This window comes from Carcharhinus amblyrhynchos, chromosome 11, assembly GCF_965287045.1.
Source record: "Carcharhinus amblyrhynchos chromosome 11, sCarAmb.v2.hapA, whole genome shotgun sequence".
NCBI lineage: Eukaryota > Metazoa > Chordata > Chondrichthyes > Carcharhiniformes > Carcharhinidae > Carcharhinus > Carcharhinus amblyrhynchos.
In genome coordinates, this window is record NC_137334.1 from 61007732 (window position 1) to 61028876 (window position 21145).

Consider the following 21145-nt stretch of genomic DNA (forward strand, 5'->3'; position numbering starts at 1 on the left):
CTTCTTGGGTTTGCAGAATCCTTATAATCAAGACTACCTTTGTTGAAACTGATTCTCACAACACCGAGAAGGACTTTTAAGCAGGACTGCTTAATATCCTCTCAACAATGCATGTTCAGATCTGCTTTACCTCCTCCAGCAATTTTAGTACTCATTCCACTACTCACACTGAGAGAAGCTGACATTAGGATAATCAGATGTCTTTGGAGCAGCACAAAGAAAAACTATGTCTAACTAGAAAAAATATAATTTTCACATCAGTCCTGAGTGAGAAGGTGACAATAGACAGCTTCATGTTTCACTTAGGGAGGGGCGGGGGTATGTACTTCACTTAAAATAATACCTTCATACTAAGATACATCCTAGAGGAAAATAAATCAATTTGTGTAGAGCAATTTATTCCCTTGACCTGAACCCACTCAGTTCTTATCACTATGGATCTCCTCACATTGTGTCAGAGATGAGGAATGAAAAAGATCAGCACAGATGGCAGAAAACTATAATCTTCATCACGTACACTGAGATAAAATAATCAGAACAGAGGGGATTAACTAAAGAGAAAAAACACAGCACCAGCAGAGAAGAGTAAAAATATAAACAGGAAATGACAAGGCATATTGATAAACTAATCCTCCAAGTGAGCAGTTGGATAACTGGCCTTGAAAGGATATATATACATTTAGCAACCCTCCTAGATATCAGCACTTCCTCAATTCTGGCCACTTATACATTTCTAATCATAACTGTGCCACCATTGTTGTCTTCAGCTGACTAAATCCCAAGCTCTGGAATTCCTTCCCCATACCTCTCTACCTCTCTACCTCACTTTCATCGCTCAAAAAAGACAGTAGGACTAGGGGGCACAGCCTCAAGATAAGGGGGAGGCGGTTTAGAACGGAGTTGAGGAGGAACTTCTTCAAAGGGTGGTGAATCTCTGGAATTCTCTGCCCGTTGAAGTGGTGGAGGCTGCCTCGCTAAATATTTTTAAGAAGCGGGTTGATGGGTTCTTGATAAGAGAGGGGATTAAGGGTTATGGGGAGAGGGCGGGAAAGTGGAACTGAGCCACGACAGATCAGCCATGATCTTATTGAATGGCGGGGCAGGCTCGAAGGGCTAGATGGCCTACTCCTGCTCCTATTTCTTATGTTCTTATGTTCTTATGTTCTTATTTCTTAAAATGTCCCTCTTTGACCAAGCTTTTTGTCATCTGACCTGATTTCTCCCGATTCTCCTGTGAAGCATCTTGCGAAGCTTTATTATGTTAAAGGCACAATAAGCTTGTTATTGTTGTTTCTGAGTTAGAATAAGTCCACAGAGCACAAAAAAACAAGGCTGGATAATAATGCTAAACTGCACACAAGAGTAAAACCCCACTCAACCACAGTCACAGCACAGTGTAACACTCACACAACAGTGTGAATTTATTCCCTTTGCCACTGTAAAATAACAATAACAAGCAGGATTTTCCAACTGCGCTTGCCCCAAAACCAGAAAATCCTGCCAGAGGTCAATGAACCTCTTTATGGTCCGCCCCTCACCTGCTCCAATTCCTGTGGCGGATAAAATGGGAAAATCTGCTCCCACAGAGAATGGGACTTTCTAGTCCTGCCCAAGGTCAATAGACTTGTCTATCAAATTCTCCATCCCACCTGCGCTGATTCCCATGGCGAGCGAGAGCAGAGGATTTAGGCCAATATTGTTATTAAACAGCAGATGAGGGTGTGTTGCTTGTACCAGTTTTACTTTTACACTGCTCTAAGCACTGCCTTGAAATTTAAAAAAACATTGATGTAGTTGGAGGGGCAATCAAATTACTTCATTAAATCTTCTGGTCATATTTTAAATTATGGATCGTCACATGTTTATCAATTGTTTCTGCAATTTTACATTTGTTCATATTTGTTTCTTTTTAAACACACTGACTTTGGATCTTTCCTTAATTGATATTTTCATGTGTATATAATTTAAAAGTGAGTGATAAAGGAGAACCAGCTTTTCTGAGTTACTGGTTCTGACAATGTAAAGGAGGTGAATTAGCAGAAGTGGTAATGGTGAATTTACCGAAGCATCCCCAAGTTAATGATTTATTCATTATTCATTTAGCATCAGCCTAAAGTGCACAGCAGATATGAAAGAAATTCAGACCGGTAGTGCAAACAGTATGTTAAACAGTGCTCATCTGTCATCACTTCCCAATTGTAAGTGACTCCTATCTCACTCAATCTTAAGAGAACGACTTGTACTTACTGGATGTTCTACCCAATATAGCATTTCCTCTTCATCAAAGTCAACATCGTAACCGTTATGGACTCCAGCTACAGGAACCATGGCATCACTAGATTTGTCATCAGGGTCTAGAGAAATGCCAAAGATGATGCTGTCCCTCACAATAATGAGGAATGGCTGTTCAACTGGGAATGATGAAAGAAAATGATTTAAATTCTTAAGCAAAATTATTTTTTTTAATTAAAGTCTAAGCCTGTTCCAAAAGAGAGCTGCACCAGCAGAGAATTTAATCTCAGTCACTAATACATAATGAGGCTTCACTGAGAGTCCAGAAATCCATTAGTTTGTTGAAACACGTGTCTCCAGGAAAAACACATATTGATTGACAGCTCAGGTTCTCTGATTTGTGCTGTCAATTTCACAATGTTTATTTATTTACTCAAGACAGAGGTTTCAAATGCTTGCAGTTTCAGCTTTTGATAGTTTCAAAGGTCAGGATGATTGACACTTGCGCTTTTTAAAGAATGTCTTCAAAGCTTTTTTTTAAAACACATCCTAGTGTAACTATAGGGTTATTTGCTTCTATACAGCATATTGTAGGTGAAAGGGGACAATAGCAGTCAACGGAGGTAGGTGTGTAAGAATACCTTGGCTTGGAATATGAGGAGTCACAGAGGTGAATAGGCAGGCATAATTTGCATGGAAAGCATGAGGAGGACTACTTGACCTTACCTTTCAAAATGTTCACCTCTGCACTGCCTTGAACTGGCATATTGAAAAGCTGGTCCAATTCCATGAAAATCCTGACATCCCTATCCGGGCACCTTTAAAAGGCATTCTTGAAAATCAGAAATCCCAGGAATGGGGTTGGGAATCCAGGGCCCAACTACCATTTTCTTAAGGATTTCCAAGTCATCCTGTCTCCAAAATCCATTATGTGAAACATATCCTCATGGGTACTTAAGATTTTGTGTTCTTGTGAATTTGTATCTGACACAGCTGTTTTAAGGCTTTGGATAAGCCAAGAAAAAAACTTCCTGCTGAAAATCATTGTTGGCAGCAAGTCATTCACTTTTTCAACAGGGATTAAGTTATCGCTAAACTGCTACTGAGGAGCAAACATATCAATTAGCAATGATTCCAAACCTTTCAGCAGCAAATACATTTTCAACATTTGCTGTTATCTGCAATACTCATCAGATATAATTGGAGCATCAGTGAAATTGTAAGCAATTAAAGGAATAAAATAACCTTTCATCATCTTTTCGCATAATGTCATGAATGCATCATGGTTGAAAGTAATTCCCAAAGAAAAAATACTAATGCAATTTCAAAAGTGAACAAACTGATAGATTAGAATTATTTCAATGTACAACGAGTATTGTTGCATTGTAAGTGAGCACCTATACAGTATGAGAATAATGCTGCAAGTCAAGGTGAAATGTGAGCCTTCAATAAATACTAGCAGGGATAACAAGAACACAATCTTATGCAGGAACTATTCAATCCAACAGACAATTAAATCAGTAATCCAGTGTTGGATTCCTATTAAAAAAGGCACAAAGATTATCTCTGAAGCCACTTCAATGCCCAATTTTAATCGGAAGATGTTATTCAGACCCATTCAATTTATTGAATTTATCAGGTCCTGAACAATATTTTCTGCCAGGGGTTAATGCAGGCTTAAAGAAACCTAAAATTGTACCACAAGAAGCAGGTGGACCAAATCTGATGTGCCTCCCAAAAGAGAAATCTAATGCTCATTTTTATACTCCCTCGCTGTATTCCTTTTGTATTTTGAGGATCAATTAATGGAGAAGACTACTGAACCATTTACCACAGTCTTTCCATTCTTTAATAGCTTCAGATACAAACACTTTGTCACATAGTTTTAAAGTTTATTTTAATTATTAGTGTCACAAGTAGGCTTACATTAACTCTGCAATGAATTCACTGTGGAAATCCCCTAGTTGCCACACTCCAGTGCCTGTTCGGGTACACGAGGGAGAATTTAGTATGGCCAATCCAACTAAACAGCATGTCTTTCGCAGTGTGGGAGGAAACCGGAGTACCAGGAGGAAAATCCACGCAGACACAGGAAGACGTGCAGACTCCGCACAGTGATCCAAGCTGGGAATCAAACCCAAGTCCCTGGTGCTATGAGGCAGCAGTGATAATCACTGTGTCACTGTCTCACCCTTTTTAAAGGTCCTTACGCTTTTCCTCCAGACTGTAGATGCTTTGGAACAATTTTATATGGTTCAAAGATCTTTAATGTTGCCTCTATGTCACATAACTAGATATGATAATGATTATTGAATTACTGATGTTTTTGTGATGAGAGAAATAGGAATAGTGTCCTACCTTTTGCACAATGTTTTAAATCCGCCATCAGGTTCCAGCCTGAGGGGCAGACACATGAATAGAATCTCGGCGCCGATGCAGAAAGCAGACACAAGTGGCTGCAGGGATTGGATGAACATGGATTCCAAGCTGGGAGTCAAAACATACAAATATCTATAATCTTTCTGTAATTATCACAGATGTCAATCAACTTTACAATTAGAATTTGACTCTTCCAAAGTCTACATGAATTTAAGATTTGGGCAGAAGTATTTTTGAGAAAACTATATGAATTTTTTGATTGTAATCCAATCCCAAAGGCAGAACTTGTAAGAATATTAACCAAAAAGGAAGGAATGTGATCTGAATTTGACTTTACTGTTTGCAATTCTTACTTTTAACTCTACTAAATCATCTCTGTCTTGTCTTTGGAGTCACACACAACTGGGCTGGATTCTAAGGCAGCCCTTCACAATGGAAACCAACGTGGCCAGGACCACTTGATCGTGGGATGGGCCCAGTATCAGTCTCTCAGTACAGACAAACCTCTCCCAATTATATTGTAGAACAGAAGGAACTGACAACAGGTCCCCAGTCATGGTGTCACTAAGGCACTCTGGGATGGCTGTGCAGCAAAAGCTATCATAGTTGCCAATGGCATCGTCTTGCTTTCATGCATTTTTTGCTGACTGACCTGGCTTTGGGCAGGAGGTTGGCCACTCAAAGCATCTCTTTGCCTTCAACTCCGAGCTCCCAGCAACCTCCACTACCACTTCCCACCCTCAACTGCCTTCAGTCATCAATGACCTGGAAGTCCCTCCATGATCCTGGGCCTTGGGTGGGTGCAGTGTTACGAGCAGCCACTGGCGCTGGTGGCGATGATGATCTATTGGCCCCTAATTGGCTGGCAGCTCTCAATGGGCAGGAGTTCTGCTGCTGGGGGCCTCAATCATAGGAAAGGCCGACAGTGGCCAATTAACTACTGAAAAGTGTTTACTTCCTTTGGGACTGCTCCCTCCCACCCGATGAAGCTGGTTCTGAATGATGAATGAGACCTTCATAAGCCTGACAAAATATCGACCAGTAATTAAGTTAATTAAGTTGGGACTGACGTGAGAGAAATTGTTTATATTTTGTTTTCTATTCTTTGACTTACACCAGGATGGTCTTCAGAGTCCATTTAGCTGGACAACACATGTCAAGTGTAAAGCACAAACTACGCCATCCTAGTAAAATTCCATGACATGACGTTCCAAAGATACACAATTTCATAGGTCCTTTATTAGATAAATATTCATATGATTTTTAACCTACCAGGTGGTTGCCTAACAGAATGGACAGCAACTATTCCTAGGGGCTGAATCATATTACTGAGCATCACCGTCTGATTCTTTCCATGCCATTTATTTGCTCTAATAACACGGTTAGATCGTCGTTCAGTCCAATACACAAAATCCTCAAAAATGGTAATGTCATGCGGATGTTGTAGGACCTACAAAACAACATGCAGATCGTGAGCACTTTATATGGACAATATATATTCTGTAGAAGAACATCGATTTTTTTTAAGTAACAGGCAAATTCTATTTCATTTACTTACCAAGTCACTCGCCAAAACCTGCCTCCTGTTGTTTCCATTGTAATCACAGTATTCAATATAATCCAAGTATGCATCAGCAAAGTAAAGCAGTTTAGTTGGATAATCAATACTTAAACCATTGGGCCAGAAGATTTTATTACTGATTAGGACGGTTCGTAACGTGCCATCCATACTGGCCTTTTCAATTCGTGGGTACCTTCCCCAGTCTGACCAGAACATTAGATGAGTACTACAAAGTAAAGCATAAAGTCAGTTTAAAATCAGAGGGACCATCAGCAATTGTTATTCATTGTTATACTGATGGCTTCTTCTCACATCACCCTCTTCTAGATAATCTGGCTCACAGAGCTATTATTAATTGTTTTATCTTTGTGACTACATTATGGTAAATATGATTCAGTTGAAGGCAAGCAGATCTGCTTTTCTTTCCTATCAAATGAAAGGCAGCATTGTTACCTCCTCACAGCATTTCAGTTTGTTAACCAGCTGAGAGCTGATTAAATTTACTCAGTTGAGACAAGAAAGTTAATAAAAAGATATCCTTGTCATTGAAAACAAAAGGTTTGATCAGGAACAATACATTTATTACATCTGGGGCTCTATAAAACTCTGAAAATACATACAGTGCTAGTACAGATGGAACAGTATGTACCAAAGCAACTTGCCAAGACTCCTTCTCAAGGGCAATAGGGATGCACAATAAATAATGGCCTTGCCAGCTTTGCCCACATCCCATAAACTGATCAAATAAGGCAGATTCTTTTGCCCATAGTTAGTACACAGAACATTCCTCCAATATATACTACATGCAACACAAATTCCAGCAATGTCAGGAATTCGCTCGCGGTTTCTCTCACTCTGCTGCCACAACTTCGATGGAAGTGCACGAAAATACTATGCATGGGTTGAAACCGAACTTCCACCAGACATAAAGCGCCAAAACAAGAGAAGCCGGTGGAAATTTGTAGAAGTCTGATAAACAGTAATTGTTCAAATGTGGGTGCTTTCAAACAATTGTCTAGATGCCCACTCTTGGGCGGCACGGTAACACAGTGGTTAGCATTGCTGCTTCATAGGGTGTCCTGAGATGCGTAGGTTAGAGAAATTAGTGGATAAAATATATAGGGATATGGGGGTAGGGCTTGGGTGGGATTGTGGTCGATGCAGACTTGATGGGCCGAATGGCCTCTTTCTGTAGTGTAGGGTTTCTATGATTCTAAGGACTGGTGTTGAATCCTACAGAGTCAGTTTCAGATTGCTTGGTCAAAGCACGTGAAATACAGTCTTGTACATTGGATGTAGACTCTTTGTAATTTTTAAATGATCTTTACTTGATTTGATTTATTATTAGCACATGTATTAGTATACAGCGAAAAGTATTGTTTCTTGCGTGCTATACAGACAAAGCATACCGTACATAGAGAAGGAGAGAGTGCAGAATGTATTGTTACAGTTATAGATAGGGTGTAAAGAAAGATCACCATAATGCAAGCTAGGTCCATTCAAAAGTCTGATGGCAGCAGGGAAGAAGCTGTTATTCAGTTGGTTAGTATGTGTCCTTAGACTTTTGTATCTTCTTCCTGAAATAAGAAGATGGAAGAGAGTTTGTCCGGGGTATCTAGGGTCTTTGATTATGATGGCTGCTTATCCAAGGCAGTGTGAAGTGTAGACAGTGTCAATGGATGGGAGGCTGGTTTACATGATGGGGCTTTGTCCACGACCACATGCAGTTTATTGCAGTCTTGGACAGAGCAGAAGCCATACCAAACTATGATACAACCAGAAAGGATGCTTTCTCTGGTACATTATAAAGGTTGGCGAAAGTTGTCGTGGACATGCCAAATTTCCTTAGCCTCCTGAGAAAATAGAGGTGTTGGTGGGCTTTCTTAACTATAGCATCAGCATGAGGGTACCAGGACAGGTTGTTGGTGTTGTGGACTCGTAACAAATTGAAGCTTGTGACAGGGGCATGTCCTCCGCTACACCTCCTGAAGTCGATGATTATCTCCTTCGTTTTGTTGATATTGAGGGAGAGACTATTGAACATAAGAACATAAGAAATAGGAGCAGGAGTAGGCCATCTAGCCCTTCGAGCCTGCCCTGCCATTCAACAAGATCATGGCTGATCTGAAGTGGATCAGTTCCACTTTCCCGCTTTCTCCCCATAACCCTTAATTCCCTTGTCTATCAGAAACCTATCTACCCATGACTTAAATATATTCAGCAAGGTAGCCTCCACCACTTCAATAGGCAGAGAATTCTAAAGATTCACTACCCTTTGAGTGAAGAAATTCCTCCTCAACTCCGATCTAAACTGCCACCCCCTTATTTTGAGGTTGTGCCCTCTAGTTCTGCTATCCTTTCTAAGCGGGAAGAATCTCTCTACCTCTACCCTACCTATCCCCTTCATTATCTTATATGTCTCTATAAGATCCCGCCTCAGCCTTCAAAACTCCAACGAGTACAGACCCAGTCTATTCAATCTCTCCTCATAGGCTAACCCCCTCATCTCTGGTATCAGCCTAGTGAACCTTCTCTGCACTCCCTCCAAGGACAATATATCCTTCCGCAAATGCGGCGACCGAAACTACACACAGTACTCCAGTTGCGGCCTCACCAGTACCCCATACAGTTGCAGCAAAACCTCCCTGCTTTTATATTCTATCCCCCTCGCTATAAAGGCCAACATTCTATTTGCCTTCTTGATCACCTGCTGTACCTGCAGACTGGGTTTTTGCGATTTGTGCACAAGGACCCCCAGGTCCCTCTGCACCGTAGCATGCTGCAGCTTTTTGCCTTTTAAATAATAATCCCTCCTACTATTATTTCTACCAAAGTGGCTAACCTCACATTTGCTAACATTATACTCCATCTGCCAGGTCCTTGCCCACTCACTCAGCCTATCCAGATTTCTCTGTAGACTTTGCGCACCTTCCACGTAATTTGCTTTTCCACTCATCTTCGTGTCATCAGCAAATTTCGTTACCCTACACTCAGCCCCCTCCTCCAGATCATCTATGTAAATGGTAAACAGTTGAGGCTCCAGCACCGATCCCTGCGGCACTCCACTAGTCACCAACTGCCAACCAGAATAGCACCCATTGATTCCAACTCTCTGCTTCCTATTAGACAACCAATCCCCTATCCACGCTAACATCTTACCCCCAACTTTGTGCACCTTAACCTTTTGCAGCAACCTTTTGTGAGGCACCTTATCAAACGCCTTTTGGAAATCTAAAAACACCACATCCACCGGTTCCCCTCTGTCTACCGCACTAGTCACACCCTTATAGAAATCCAATAAATTCATTAAACACAACTTCCCCTTCACAAGTCCGTGCTGCGTCTGCTTGATCAAACCGTTCTTTTCTAGGTGCCTCGCTATTTCTTCTTTGATGATGAATTCTAGCAGGTTTCCATCTATGGATGTTAAACTAACTGGCCTATAATTCCCTGCCTTTTGTCTGCTACCTTTTTTAAACAGCGGCGTAACATTAGCTGTTTTCCAATCTTCCGGCACTTCTCCGGAGTCCAGCGAATTTTGATAAATAATTACTAAAGCATCTGTTATCACCTCAGCCATTTCTTTCAGAACCCCGGGATGCATTCCGTCCGGTCCCGGGGACTTGTTTACCTTCAGTCCCGTTGGTCTATCAAGCACTACCTCTCAAGTGACAATAATCGCATTGAGGACCTCATCTCCTATCATCCTTCTATCCGGCCATCGCACCAGTTCACCAGATTCTCTATCTCTTCCCTTTACTCTGTCTCAGTATTGTTTGAGATCCAACCTTCTATGCTGGTGTCATCAGCAAACTTGAAAATTGAGTTGGAGAGGAATTTGACCACAATTGTCATGGTACTGGCTGATGCAAAAACAGTGCTTGTTAATATTGAATGGTTCACACCTGCTCAGGTTTTTAAAAAAGCACCCCTTCATTCTATTATTGTGTTACTGATGGTTGAAAACTGTAAATCCTCGTAAAGGTAATAATTAAAGATCCTGGGTGGGATTTTACAGCTTCGCTCAAAACCATAAAATCCCACCCAAGGTCAACAAACTTTTCCAAAATCAACCTCTCACCTGCTCCGATTCCCAGGGCAGGCAGAGCAATAAAATTCCAGCCCAACTAGTCAATGTTTCTATAATGTCTAGATTTTAAAACATTATTCATTTGTACAGGTATTTTATCAGAACTTATTTAATTAAGCAGAATTTATCATAGAACACAGAACATTACAGCGCAGTATAGGCCCTTTGGCCCTCAATGTTGCGCCGACCCTTTTGCATCCAACTAAATCTGGTAACAAGGCTAAAATGGGATTCCAGCTGGGCGGCAAACCCATTGTCATTCACCCAGCCCACCTCGCCAGTGCCGATCAGATTTGCACAGATGCTAGACAGGAGCCGCATAGTCATGCAAATCCAATAATTTACATTCCATTCGGTGCTGGAAGTTCGATTCCGCGGCCTCCCGCGATACACTCACCTCCCAGCAGGAATTGCATGAGGCAAGCTTTGGTGATGGATATTCGTGGACCTGACATGATGGGCTCTGAGAGGTGGGGGTGGGGGAGGGGGGTGTGGGGGAGTCCTCATGCATTCCTCTGCCGTTGCGAGACTGCAGGGGGAGTGTCCCTCTTTGGACCTGTGCATTTGGGGGCTTAGGCGGAGGGCAAGGAATTAACCTCTCCCCTGGGATAAAGGTCTTGCGGCTGGACTTCCCTTTTTAACCCTGGGAAATCTAAAGATCACTCCTTGCTTGATGATTTCAGGCAGCTCTCTGGCCATGTATTTCCAATGTGAGGGTGAGCTAGTTAGAAAAGGAATGCTACCTCAGTTCCTGGCAACAAGGCCAGGACACCAGCATTGACTGAATGGCTTGACAACGTATCAGTTACAGTCCCCATCCCCAGGTGATTCCTGCTTAATTGCTGCTTCTAAGTGGCTGCATGCAAAAAGTGTGTCTGTGGGTCCATCATAGACAGGTGGCCAGCATCGTAGACGATGCCCATGTTCTGTTGTGCGAGTATCAATGCTGGCTTAAATTCACATGGGATTTGGGGTGGGTTGGCTAAATGCTTACAGAACTGGATTGCTTATAGGAGACAGAGAGTAGTGGTGGAAGAGTGTTTTTCAGAATGGAGATCTGTAGCTAGTGGCATTCCACATGGATTAGTGCTGGGACTTTTGTTGTTTGTAGTACATATAAATGACCTGGAGGAAAATGTGGGGTGTCTCATTAGTAAGTCTGTTTACTAATAAGATATGAAGATTGGTTGCTGCTGGTGCCAGGGATTGTCAGAATGTACAAAAGGATATAGATAGATTGGAGACTTAGACACAGAAATGCCCAATGGAGTTTAATCTGGACAAATGTGGGGTAATTTTGTAGGACCAAATTTAGGTGTGCATTATACTGAAATAGCAGAACCCTTAGGAACATTAACATACAGAGGAATCAGGGTGTGCAGGTCCACAGTTCCCTAAATACAGGCAATACAGATGGCCAAGGTGATTAAGAAGGCATATGGCATGCTTGCCTTCATCAGCCAGGATATTGATTCAAGAGTTGGGAAATCATGTTGCAACTATATTAAACCTTGGTTAGGCTGCATTTGGAGTATTGTGTGTAATTCTGGTCACCACATTACCAGAAGGATGTAGAAGCTTTGGAGAGAGTGCAAAGAGGATTCAGAAGGATGTTCCTTGGTCTCTAGGGCGTTGACTATGAGGGGAGGTTGAATAAACTAGGCTTGTTTTCACTGGAAGGATGGAGGCTGAGGGGTCTACAACATTATGAGAGGCATAGACGGGGTTCATAGTCAGAGTCTTTTTCCTAGAGTGAAAGTGTCACTTACAATGGGACACAGGTTCAAGGTGAGAGTGTGTAAGTTTAAGGGGGATGTGCAGGGATGTTTTTAATGCCTGGAATGCGCTGCTAGAGGAGATGATGGAAACAGACACATTAGCAACATTTAAGAGACATCTGAATGGATACATGAATAGGGAGGGAATAGAGAGATATGCACCTAGTAACAGCAGAAAATTATTTTCTTCAATTTGGGTAGGGCATCATGATCAGCACAGTTTGGAGGGCCGAAGGACCTGTTCCTGTGCTGTACTTCTCTTTGTTCTATCTGTGTGCTTGCAGGGAAGGACAACTCATAACAATTGGGAAAGGATGAAGACTGGTGATAACAGCCTTATCTCTTCATCCTGAACTCCAGGAGGAAGTACTCGAGCTTTGAGAACATCATGTGATCAGATGAGAATGGAGAGACAAGAGCAAGAGTGGCTTAATGAATGGACACAGGAAAGCCTCTGGCAAACAGGAGGCATAGATATCATGTGCACAGCACTGGTCACATGGAGCTCAAACTAGGAGTGGACTGAAGAATGTGATGGAGTGCAGATTACCTTCTAACTGATCTTCTTTCTCACACAGGTCAAATTCAAGAGCAACCAGTTGCTGAGATCAGAAGACTGGAAGCGTAAGAGGGTACAACATCACTTCATTCCCTGCACCTTCTACAGTGCAGATACTCACTCTCTTGTCGATGGGTATTTCTACATGATATGGGAACATAACCTAGTTGCACAGCACAGCACAAACACAGTCAAGTTGGGACGAACTTATCAAAAAAAATTTGAAGTGCTGAATGAGTGTGAAAATGAGAGAGAATCGCACCCATTTTTGGGGCAAGCTTCCAGATGCTATCCTACAGCACTTCAGACAAAAAAGTCCCAAATGTGATTCCCCCCAGTAAGGAGAGTGGACAGAGTCTATTCATGCTGGGAAGCCGACTGCTGGCTGCTATTGCACATGCGATTCAACCTCCCAGTGCACTCTGTACTGTGATCAATAGCCCCTATACCTGTATGCCTCCTCCCCTCACCCAACAACACCCTCCTCCCCTCCACCCCACCTCACTGGCCAGTCGCTGGTTCTGATAACTCCCTCCCTGGCTAATTGCTGCAATAACCCCCTCCCTGACCCCCAGCTGCTTGCCACTGCCACCCTGTCATAGGTCTGCCCCCATCTTGGTCCCATTTCCTTCAGGCCCCACCTCCTTGGCACTATAATGGATGCATACAGCAGACAGGTCATGGCTCCTGGGTGAACATATCAAAGAAAAGAGGCGCCTTACTCCCTCTGTCTAATAATCTATCTAATTAGATTCAATAGTTGAAGTGATTAGGGTTTCCCGTAGTCAACAGAAGCAGTTTTCAAACATAGCTTCAAAGTGGACTGTAATTATCCTGCATCCAGTGTGAAACCCAACTCAAGTTGGGTCAGAAACTGACCTCAAACCAATGATGCAAAATCAATATGGCTTGTATTAGAAACCTACCAAGCAACTATTTTATCCATGGGTTAGATTTTATAGCGTGATGGCAACCCAACCTAAACAGTGGTCAGCATCTCGCCAATGTGAAATCTGGCTGCCCCACAGTGATAAGCTGAGGGTGATTTTATTTGGATCAGAGTGGGACTTTCACCCCTTAGGGACAGAAAGTCAGACCCTAGAGTGCTGCCAGCCAATCTGATTGGCCAGGAGCTCTGTATTCCAAGCAGAGCCAGAAGGGAGCATTGGTCACTGCTGGGACTACAAGCAGTCCTGAAATAAAGTGAAGATGTCTCCTGGATATCAGATTGGTCTGAACATTTTTGTTGGGCACTGATGGGATATACCAGCAAGTGTGGGGAGAGATGGCTGAGGCTTGGGTGAGAGAGGTTGGAGGGAAGGAACAAATGGATGCTCCAGGTAGGCAGAGGGGGCCCTCAAAAGGAGGTACACCCCCCTCCTGCCTGCCAGCAGCCTATACAGTAAACATTGCTGTGCTGGTTTCTCCCCACCCCGTTATCCTGAGAAATTACAGCAGAGGCAGAATGAGGTCCTTAAATCCAGTTAATTGTGCACTTAAGGGCTTCATTAGTTCTAAGGCTAGGTAGACTGCCTGATGTCTTACCCCCTATTATATGGGAAATAATTGGGAGGTGATTTTGATTTGATTTATTATTGTCACATGTATTGGTATATAGTAAAAAGTATTGTTTCTTGCATGTAAGCAGTAAGGCAGTGGACTGACAACTCAATTCATTTTACATGCCCACACCTCTGCCTTCAAATATAATAGTGGGGGTCCCAATAATCCATTCCCGTGTCTTTCTGTTAATTAAACATTGTCGAATGCATGGGAACTGATTTGATGTCTGAAGGCTCTCCTTAACTTGAAAGCTTTTGTTACAACATAGCCATATATAAATCAATGAAAGCGCTTTTCCAGATAGAACCCTTCTTCTCTAAAATGCATGCACATAAATGCATTTTTTTTGTCTTACTCATTTCTGGGATCCAAAACCAATCCTCTGGGGCTCGTTATATTATCACTGAGTAGTACAGTTCTGTGACTTCCATCCAGCTTTGAAACCTCAATTGTTTGAAGAATGTAATCTGTCCAGTACAGATTGCGGCCTACCCAGTCCACAGCAATACTTTCTGTAACAGTCACTCCACTGTCAAATACCTGTTGGCAGAGAGTGAACCATCAGTCATAATGCAGCAAAGTATATCCAATAGAAGATGTAATCTGACGTTTTTAATGCTGGAGACACAATTCCCATGAAAAGTTTTAACATTCTAAAGGTATAAAAAAACGAATGCAAATAATTTGAACACTGAAATATCATGTCAAATCTTTGCAAACAACTAATAAGGAAGCTATCCTCTTACCAGCTAAAATTCCATTGTTCTGTATTAGCTAATGTTATGTGCCACATATAGCAGTAAACTATATTTCATAGAATCGCTATTAATCCACTAGAGAATATAAAGGAAAAACGTACAATTTTTTGGTCTGTTCCATTTTGAAAAGCGCTCCAAACTTTGTCCTGCTTTGCATCTGACCAAAAAATACGACCCGTTTCAGAATCAAAGTCAACTGCAACAATACTGCTCCCATCACGGACCACGCTCTGAATGACATGTGGATTTGCACCAATATTGTCGGAAATGAGCTGACCTCGGCTTGCCACCATGATTAGAACATTGGTTGAATCTGAAAAGAGAATTATCGCAATATCAACTCCACTGAATCCACAAAGCAAGAAGAGCTGACTGAAAATTAATTAATAAACAAATGATTGAGCAATAGCAAATTGAACTGTATTACAGGATGCTGGCCAAGCAGTTACATCCCACAGAACATGGTTTGGGAAAGACAAGATAATTAAAAAAATGATGCTGAAGTGAATTGCACAAAAGTATTAACATGGGGTTCATCAACTAATTTAAGCTCAGGAGCCTTAAAAATAAATTGCAGGCAAGCAAAAAATGGCAACTTTCCAATATTGTACATTGGCATGTTCACTGATACTCCACTACAACTACAGCCAAGCACAAGCATACAATGTGAAAAAGCCAAAACCAAACTTGTCAATGTAACCAGTCATATCAGCCTTTGCCACTCACCTGTCTGAATTCTGAACTGCACTCTTCCTCACCACCCATTCTTTCACTCTTTCATTACTCTCCCTCACAGCCATTGGTTCCAATTTCCAGCTCCATCAATGCTTAAAGAGGATTCTAAAGTAGTTCAGGAAACAAATTGTCCTCTTTGCTGCAAATCATCAAAACGTGCCACTGGCCTTTCCCAAGTCCTTAATGATACTTTTGTCCATCCACCTCTGTAATGGCCCTGGGCTAATCCACCTTAGGACCATAGTGCAGCAAGCAGGAAAACTGCTTGCTTCACATCCAGACCAAAATCAACTAGGCTTATTGGAAATAATAACTTTTAGCCAACCTAGAATGGTAGCAATTAAACCAATATCATCCCAAATTTCTCATTGTGGGATCTGTAGCATGCACAAAGAGCCATGCCAAACCAATGGAAGAGCAGTCTCTTCCTGTCACATGCCCCCATGTTGCAATATTTGATCTGAACTAGTTCTAGTCTACTATAACGGAGCCCAGATTTGAGGCATTGAAAAATATCGTCAGACTTTAATGTCTCAATTATTACAAAACCTGCAGCAATAATCCAACCTGAACACTTGTAAATATTTAAAGTGGATTAGTGGCATTGCTCCAGTTAAACAGGGCACACTTAGCATGCAATTGCATCAGCACCAGTGTATCCTATTCAAAGCAGGTCTCATGCTTTGAATAGACTAAACCTCACATTCAAAAGGGATAAAAATTAAGTGGCTGAAAATCTGCAACTGCCCTGGTGGACACCCAACTAACCTGCTTACCATTACCAATTCTAGGATGAGAAAATCGTGGAGAAGTAGATGAGCTTCAGGATGTGCTGAAGTTCACCAATGCCAAGTAAATGAGGGGACTCCTTCCTTACCCTGAAAACTATGGCAGAGGTCTGGGGCAAATACATCTTGATATTTACATGAAAATGCCCCAGTAACAGAATATCTTGATCTAAACCTTACTAAATGAGTTGATAACCTTGATAAAACTAGATAAGACATTCATTCTTCATTCCCTAGATAATTATACTTCTTTCTAATATGAATGTTGAGGCAGACAAGCGGAGAGAAAGTTTGACTATGTAGCAGACCGTGCACTGGAGCAAATTGAATATAAAACAAATAAAACATTGATTTTGAAGACCAATAATAAAATAAACATATGAAATTAATTGTGAATTTCTATCTTCCTTTATCTTAGATGCTTAGGAAAAGAAAATGTTGAAACGGTAAATTGCAAAGTCTATACTAAAGGTTTATTTTTGGCAGGTCAGTAATAGTCTCAACAAAAAGTCAGATGAAAGCATATAAGAATATATTCCTTGACAGATTAGTCGATACTGCTTGGCTGGCAAATGGACACTAATCCTCGGCAGAGTCTTGCATTCTAACAACTTAATTTAGATTGCAGGAGAATTACCACAGGAATTCACTAATAATTGCCACTGTTTAGAAATGCATATATTCATTCTGAACCAGATTACTTTTAACTTCATTAAAGTACTTGTCTATCACTACATGCTTAATGAATGTTCTCTAATCCAACACAGAGCCTTTGTTTTCATGGCCTATAGCCAAGTTATAATGGTCAATCTACATCAATCAGTGAGCAAAAACAGCACCCTTACTTCATACCAATATGATGTCCACACCCTGCTCCAACGTGTCAACATATATGGTAGTTTCCACGCATCGTAAGATGCTGCTACATTATTATCAGTCCCAGCATTTAAGAGCACTGGTGTTCAAAACAATACAGAAATGCAACAAAGAACTGAAGTGGAAAGAAAAAGATGGATTTGGCTTTTTAAGGTGATCTCTAATTTGGTGAAAATGCTACAGTCAAGAAACACAGGACAATGTTGTCCTTCTGATCACTGGTTTTCTAATCAAGTTAATATCCAAGCAGATAATGTCAACACCTGCACCAGTGTTCTGTGACCTTTCAGCTCTTTAGGTTACATTGTAAGTACTGCAGAAATATAGATGTGTTACAGTGCTGGAAATAGTCTGATAAAATACATTTCAGTCAATGACAGGAAATGACAATGGGCTTTACCTGAAGCTTTACAGGTCCTCCTATCAACTTCCAAAGTGTATCCGTCATTACAGGTGCACCTGAAAGATCCTCTTTCATTGTAACATATCTGGCTACAAATTCTTGGCGGATTACATTCATTAATATCTTCACAAGTCTTGGAATCATTTTTAAGCTGATAGCCAGTTGGACAAGTGCACTGTGCACCAAAGGGCCCTTCAATACATCCATGTGTGCAACCTGCATTGTTTTCACTGCAGCTGTCTGTATCTAGTTTTTGATATAAGCGAAGAAAAATAATTTTAAGACAATATTTTTAAATCATTATCGAAAAATCTCCACATTTCTATATATTGTTGCAATTAAATATTTAGCATGACTTACATTTAAAAAACAAATGGCCTTTCAATTTAATTGTTCCTGTTTTGGCTAATTAAACGTTTGAAGATATCTTGCAAGGCCTAAATTCTAGAGAATCAATTTCAGGAAGTAATGCAGAGAGGGGGATGAAGTACAGCAATAGTTTTATATTTTTCTTTGACAGTTGATCATACTGTATACTAACAGAACAATAGTATGCAATTCCTGCATCAGAAAACAACATGGTCTGTCAACCAGTAACTTCAAATAACAGTCATGCTGTTTGTATCTTCCATCCAATCCAATCTATTCCTCTTCCCGCACCTAGCGGTGCCTCTGAGGCAGACTCTCATCTGTTTCCATAGTTAGTAATTTCCAGAACAGGTCAACAGTCTGTCACCAGAGGCTTAGAGCTTGAGAGACACTATTCCATATCAAACTCTCCCGCTCTTACTGCCAGCCATTGGTATGTTTGGAAGGATTTACAGGTTGACTCTCAACCTGTTTGACTGTGTTTTGAACACAGCTTTCTTGATCATCAAGCCCTTGGATGGGACTCAAACCTAGAGCTTCTGGCTGAGAAGTAGGAACACTGCACACTGCACCACAGACCTCCCCTTGTATCTTCCATAATTAGCTGTATCTTTGGCATAAATGGGAAATCGAGAGTTTACAGTCAACAGTGTGAGTAATTTCCATTGTTAAGCATCATTAACTAAAACACTGGCATCTATCTGGCAATGCAGAAAGCTTCCCAGGTACTTCCTGTTGACAAAAAGCAAGGCAAATGCAATCCAGCCAAATATCAAATCAGCCTACTCCTGATCATCAAGGTGATGGAAGAGAACAGCAGTATTAGTAGGTAGACTTGTTTACTAATAATCCGCTTGCTGATCCACCAAAGTCACTCAGCTCCTGATCTCATTGCAGCCTTGGGCCAAACATGGACAAAAAAGCTGAACTCCAGAGGTGAAGTGAGTGACCGCCCTTGACATCATGGCAGCATTTAACCCAGTGGGAATTGGAGTCATATCCAGCACAAAGGAAGATGGTTGTATTTTTTGGAGTCAATTATCTCAGTTCCAGGACATTACTGCAGGGATTCCTCAGTGTAGTTCCAAGACCCATCTTCAGCTGCTTCATCAAAGACCTTCTTTCCATCATAAGGGCAGAAGTGAGGATGTATGCTGATGATTTCACAATGTTCAGCACCATTCAGAAATCCTCCGATATTGAAGGAGTCTGTGTCTGTATGCAGTAAGACCTGAACAACTGATTTGGTATTTGGCTTGGGCTGAAAAGTGAACATCTCGATCAAGAAAGAATCAAACCATTTCCCCATGACAGTTATTACCATTCCCATCCCTGAATCACCCACTATAAACATTCTGGGGTGACTAGTGACCAAAAACACAACAGTGCCAGCCATATAAACACATTCTGAGGTGAGCAACACACCTACTGACTCCCCAAAGCCTGTCCATCATCTACAAGGCACAAGTTAATGGAACACTCCACTTGCTTGGATGAGTATAGTTCCAACAGCACTCAAGAAGCTTGACGCTATCCAGGGCAAAGCGGACTGCATGTCTGGCATCCCATCCATCACCTTCAACATTCACCCCCTCCACCATCAATGCATAGTGCCAGCAATGATTTTCATCTCCAAGATGCGCAGCAGCAACTCATCAAGGCTCCTTCAATTGCACCTTTCAAACCCACAACTTGTACCACCTAGAAGGGCAAGGGCAGCTGATGTATTGGAACACCACCACTGCAAGCTCCCCTCCTAACCACACACCATCCTGACGTGGAACTATATCACTATTCCTTCATTGTTGCTGGGTCAAAATCCTGGAACTCCCTTCCTAATAGCACAGTGGATGTACCTACACCACATGGACTGCGGTGGTTCAAGAAGGCAGCTCATCACCAACTTTTCAAGGGAAATTATGGATGGACATTAAATGCTGGCCTGGCCAGGGTTTCCCAACTCCTGTGAAATTTTTGTTTTAAAAAAAATTCTGATTAATTTCATCTAATATTCTGAAATACAGAGTGATTAAATGTCTAACTGTAATATATAAATATAAAAAGAGGGCAAGTTTGAAAAATAGGGTTCTGAGACGAACACAGAGATGTCAATATCTTTCAACAAAAGGCAGTGGAATTATTGTAGACATTGATTTTCCAACTAATTGTCTTCAAGGACTTAAAATATGAAATGTAAATATTTAATTTATTCCCAGATTACTCTTTCATCAATGGTGTGTACAATTCTGAGAAATTGTCCTGACATGTAATAGTGAACCCAAAAGCGTGATTATTTTAACTGAGAACAGAGAAATTTGGAGATGTATTAGTCTTGAATTATACAACTTATATTAATCATTGCAATAAAAACTAGAATACATCATGATTCAAAGCCAACTGAACCAAGAAAGGATGCTCAGAAACCGTATTCTACGCAAAACTGCATGTGGTTAACTAGTTAATACTGTAAATTAGAATTCAGTATTTTAATTGTAACATCTACTAAAATGGTATCCATGTGTTCTGAAGATGGTTGCAAGAGAATCAGGAATGATGGAGTGAAAAGTTTTTTTGCACCCAGATTTTAAAACAAATGATAGCTAACACATCATGGAGGGTACTGTAATACTAACTTGCGCCCAACTCTTGCTGCCACTTACAACAGCAGGATCTTACAGTCCCACTGACAGTGCACTCTTGCCACAGGTTTCCCAGTGACGAGGACGATGTTCAACAGGAAACCACACTGATAACGGCAAGACTATAAGATCCCGCCACCAGCGAGTGGCACACCAATTCATCCGCGATGAATCATGCCACGGAGAGGAAGGAAAATCCTGCTCTTGGATTCACATCTGGAAGTTTTGATTTGCAAATATATGAAGTCTTCATCTACTAATTTTGAATCGTAAAATAGAATCATAGAATCCATATAGTGCAGAAGGAGGCCATTCAGACCATTGAGCCTGCACCAGCAACAATCCCACCCAGGCCCCAACCCCTAACCATACGCATTCACCCCGCTATTTCCCCGACACTAAGGGCAATTTATCA

The 21145-nt window shown here is 41.4% G+C and overlaps 1 protein-coding gene across 6 annotated transcripts in view; it reads right to left on the reverse strand.

Annotated features, from left to right (window-relative positions):
• Nucleotides 1–21145, reverse strand: part of lrp2a (low density lipoprotein receptor-related protein 2a) — a 298347-nt gene that overhangs the window by 140765 nt on the left and 136437 nt on the right. For all 6 annotated transcript variants that reach the window (XM_080199227.1, XM_080199226.1, XM_080199224.1 and 3 more), the window contains 7 exons: nt 17720–17968; nt 15022–15233; nt 14518–14702; nt 6170–6398; nt 5884–6061; nt 4591–4719; nt 2248–2411 (listed from right to left, as the gene is read on the reverse strand). In XM_080199227.1, coding sequence (XP_080055353.1) covers nt 2248–2411; nt 4591–4719; nt 5884–6061; nt 6170–6398; nt 14518–14702; nt 15022–15233; nt 17720–17968 — 1346 coding nt within the window. The remainder of the gene's footprint in view (nt 1–2247; nt 2412–4590; nt 4720–5883; nt 6062–6169; nt 6399–14517; nt 14703–15021; nt 15234–17719; nt 17969–21145) is intronic.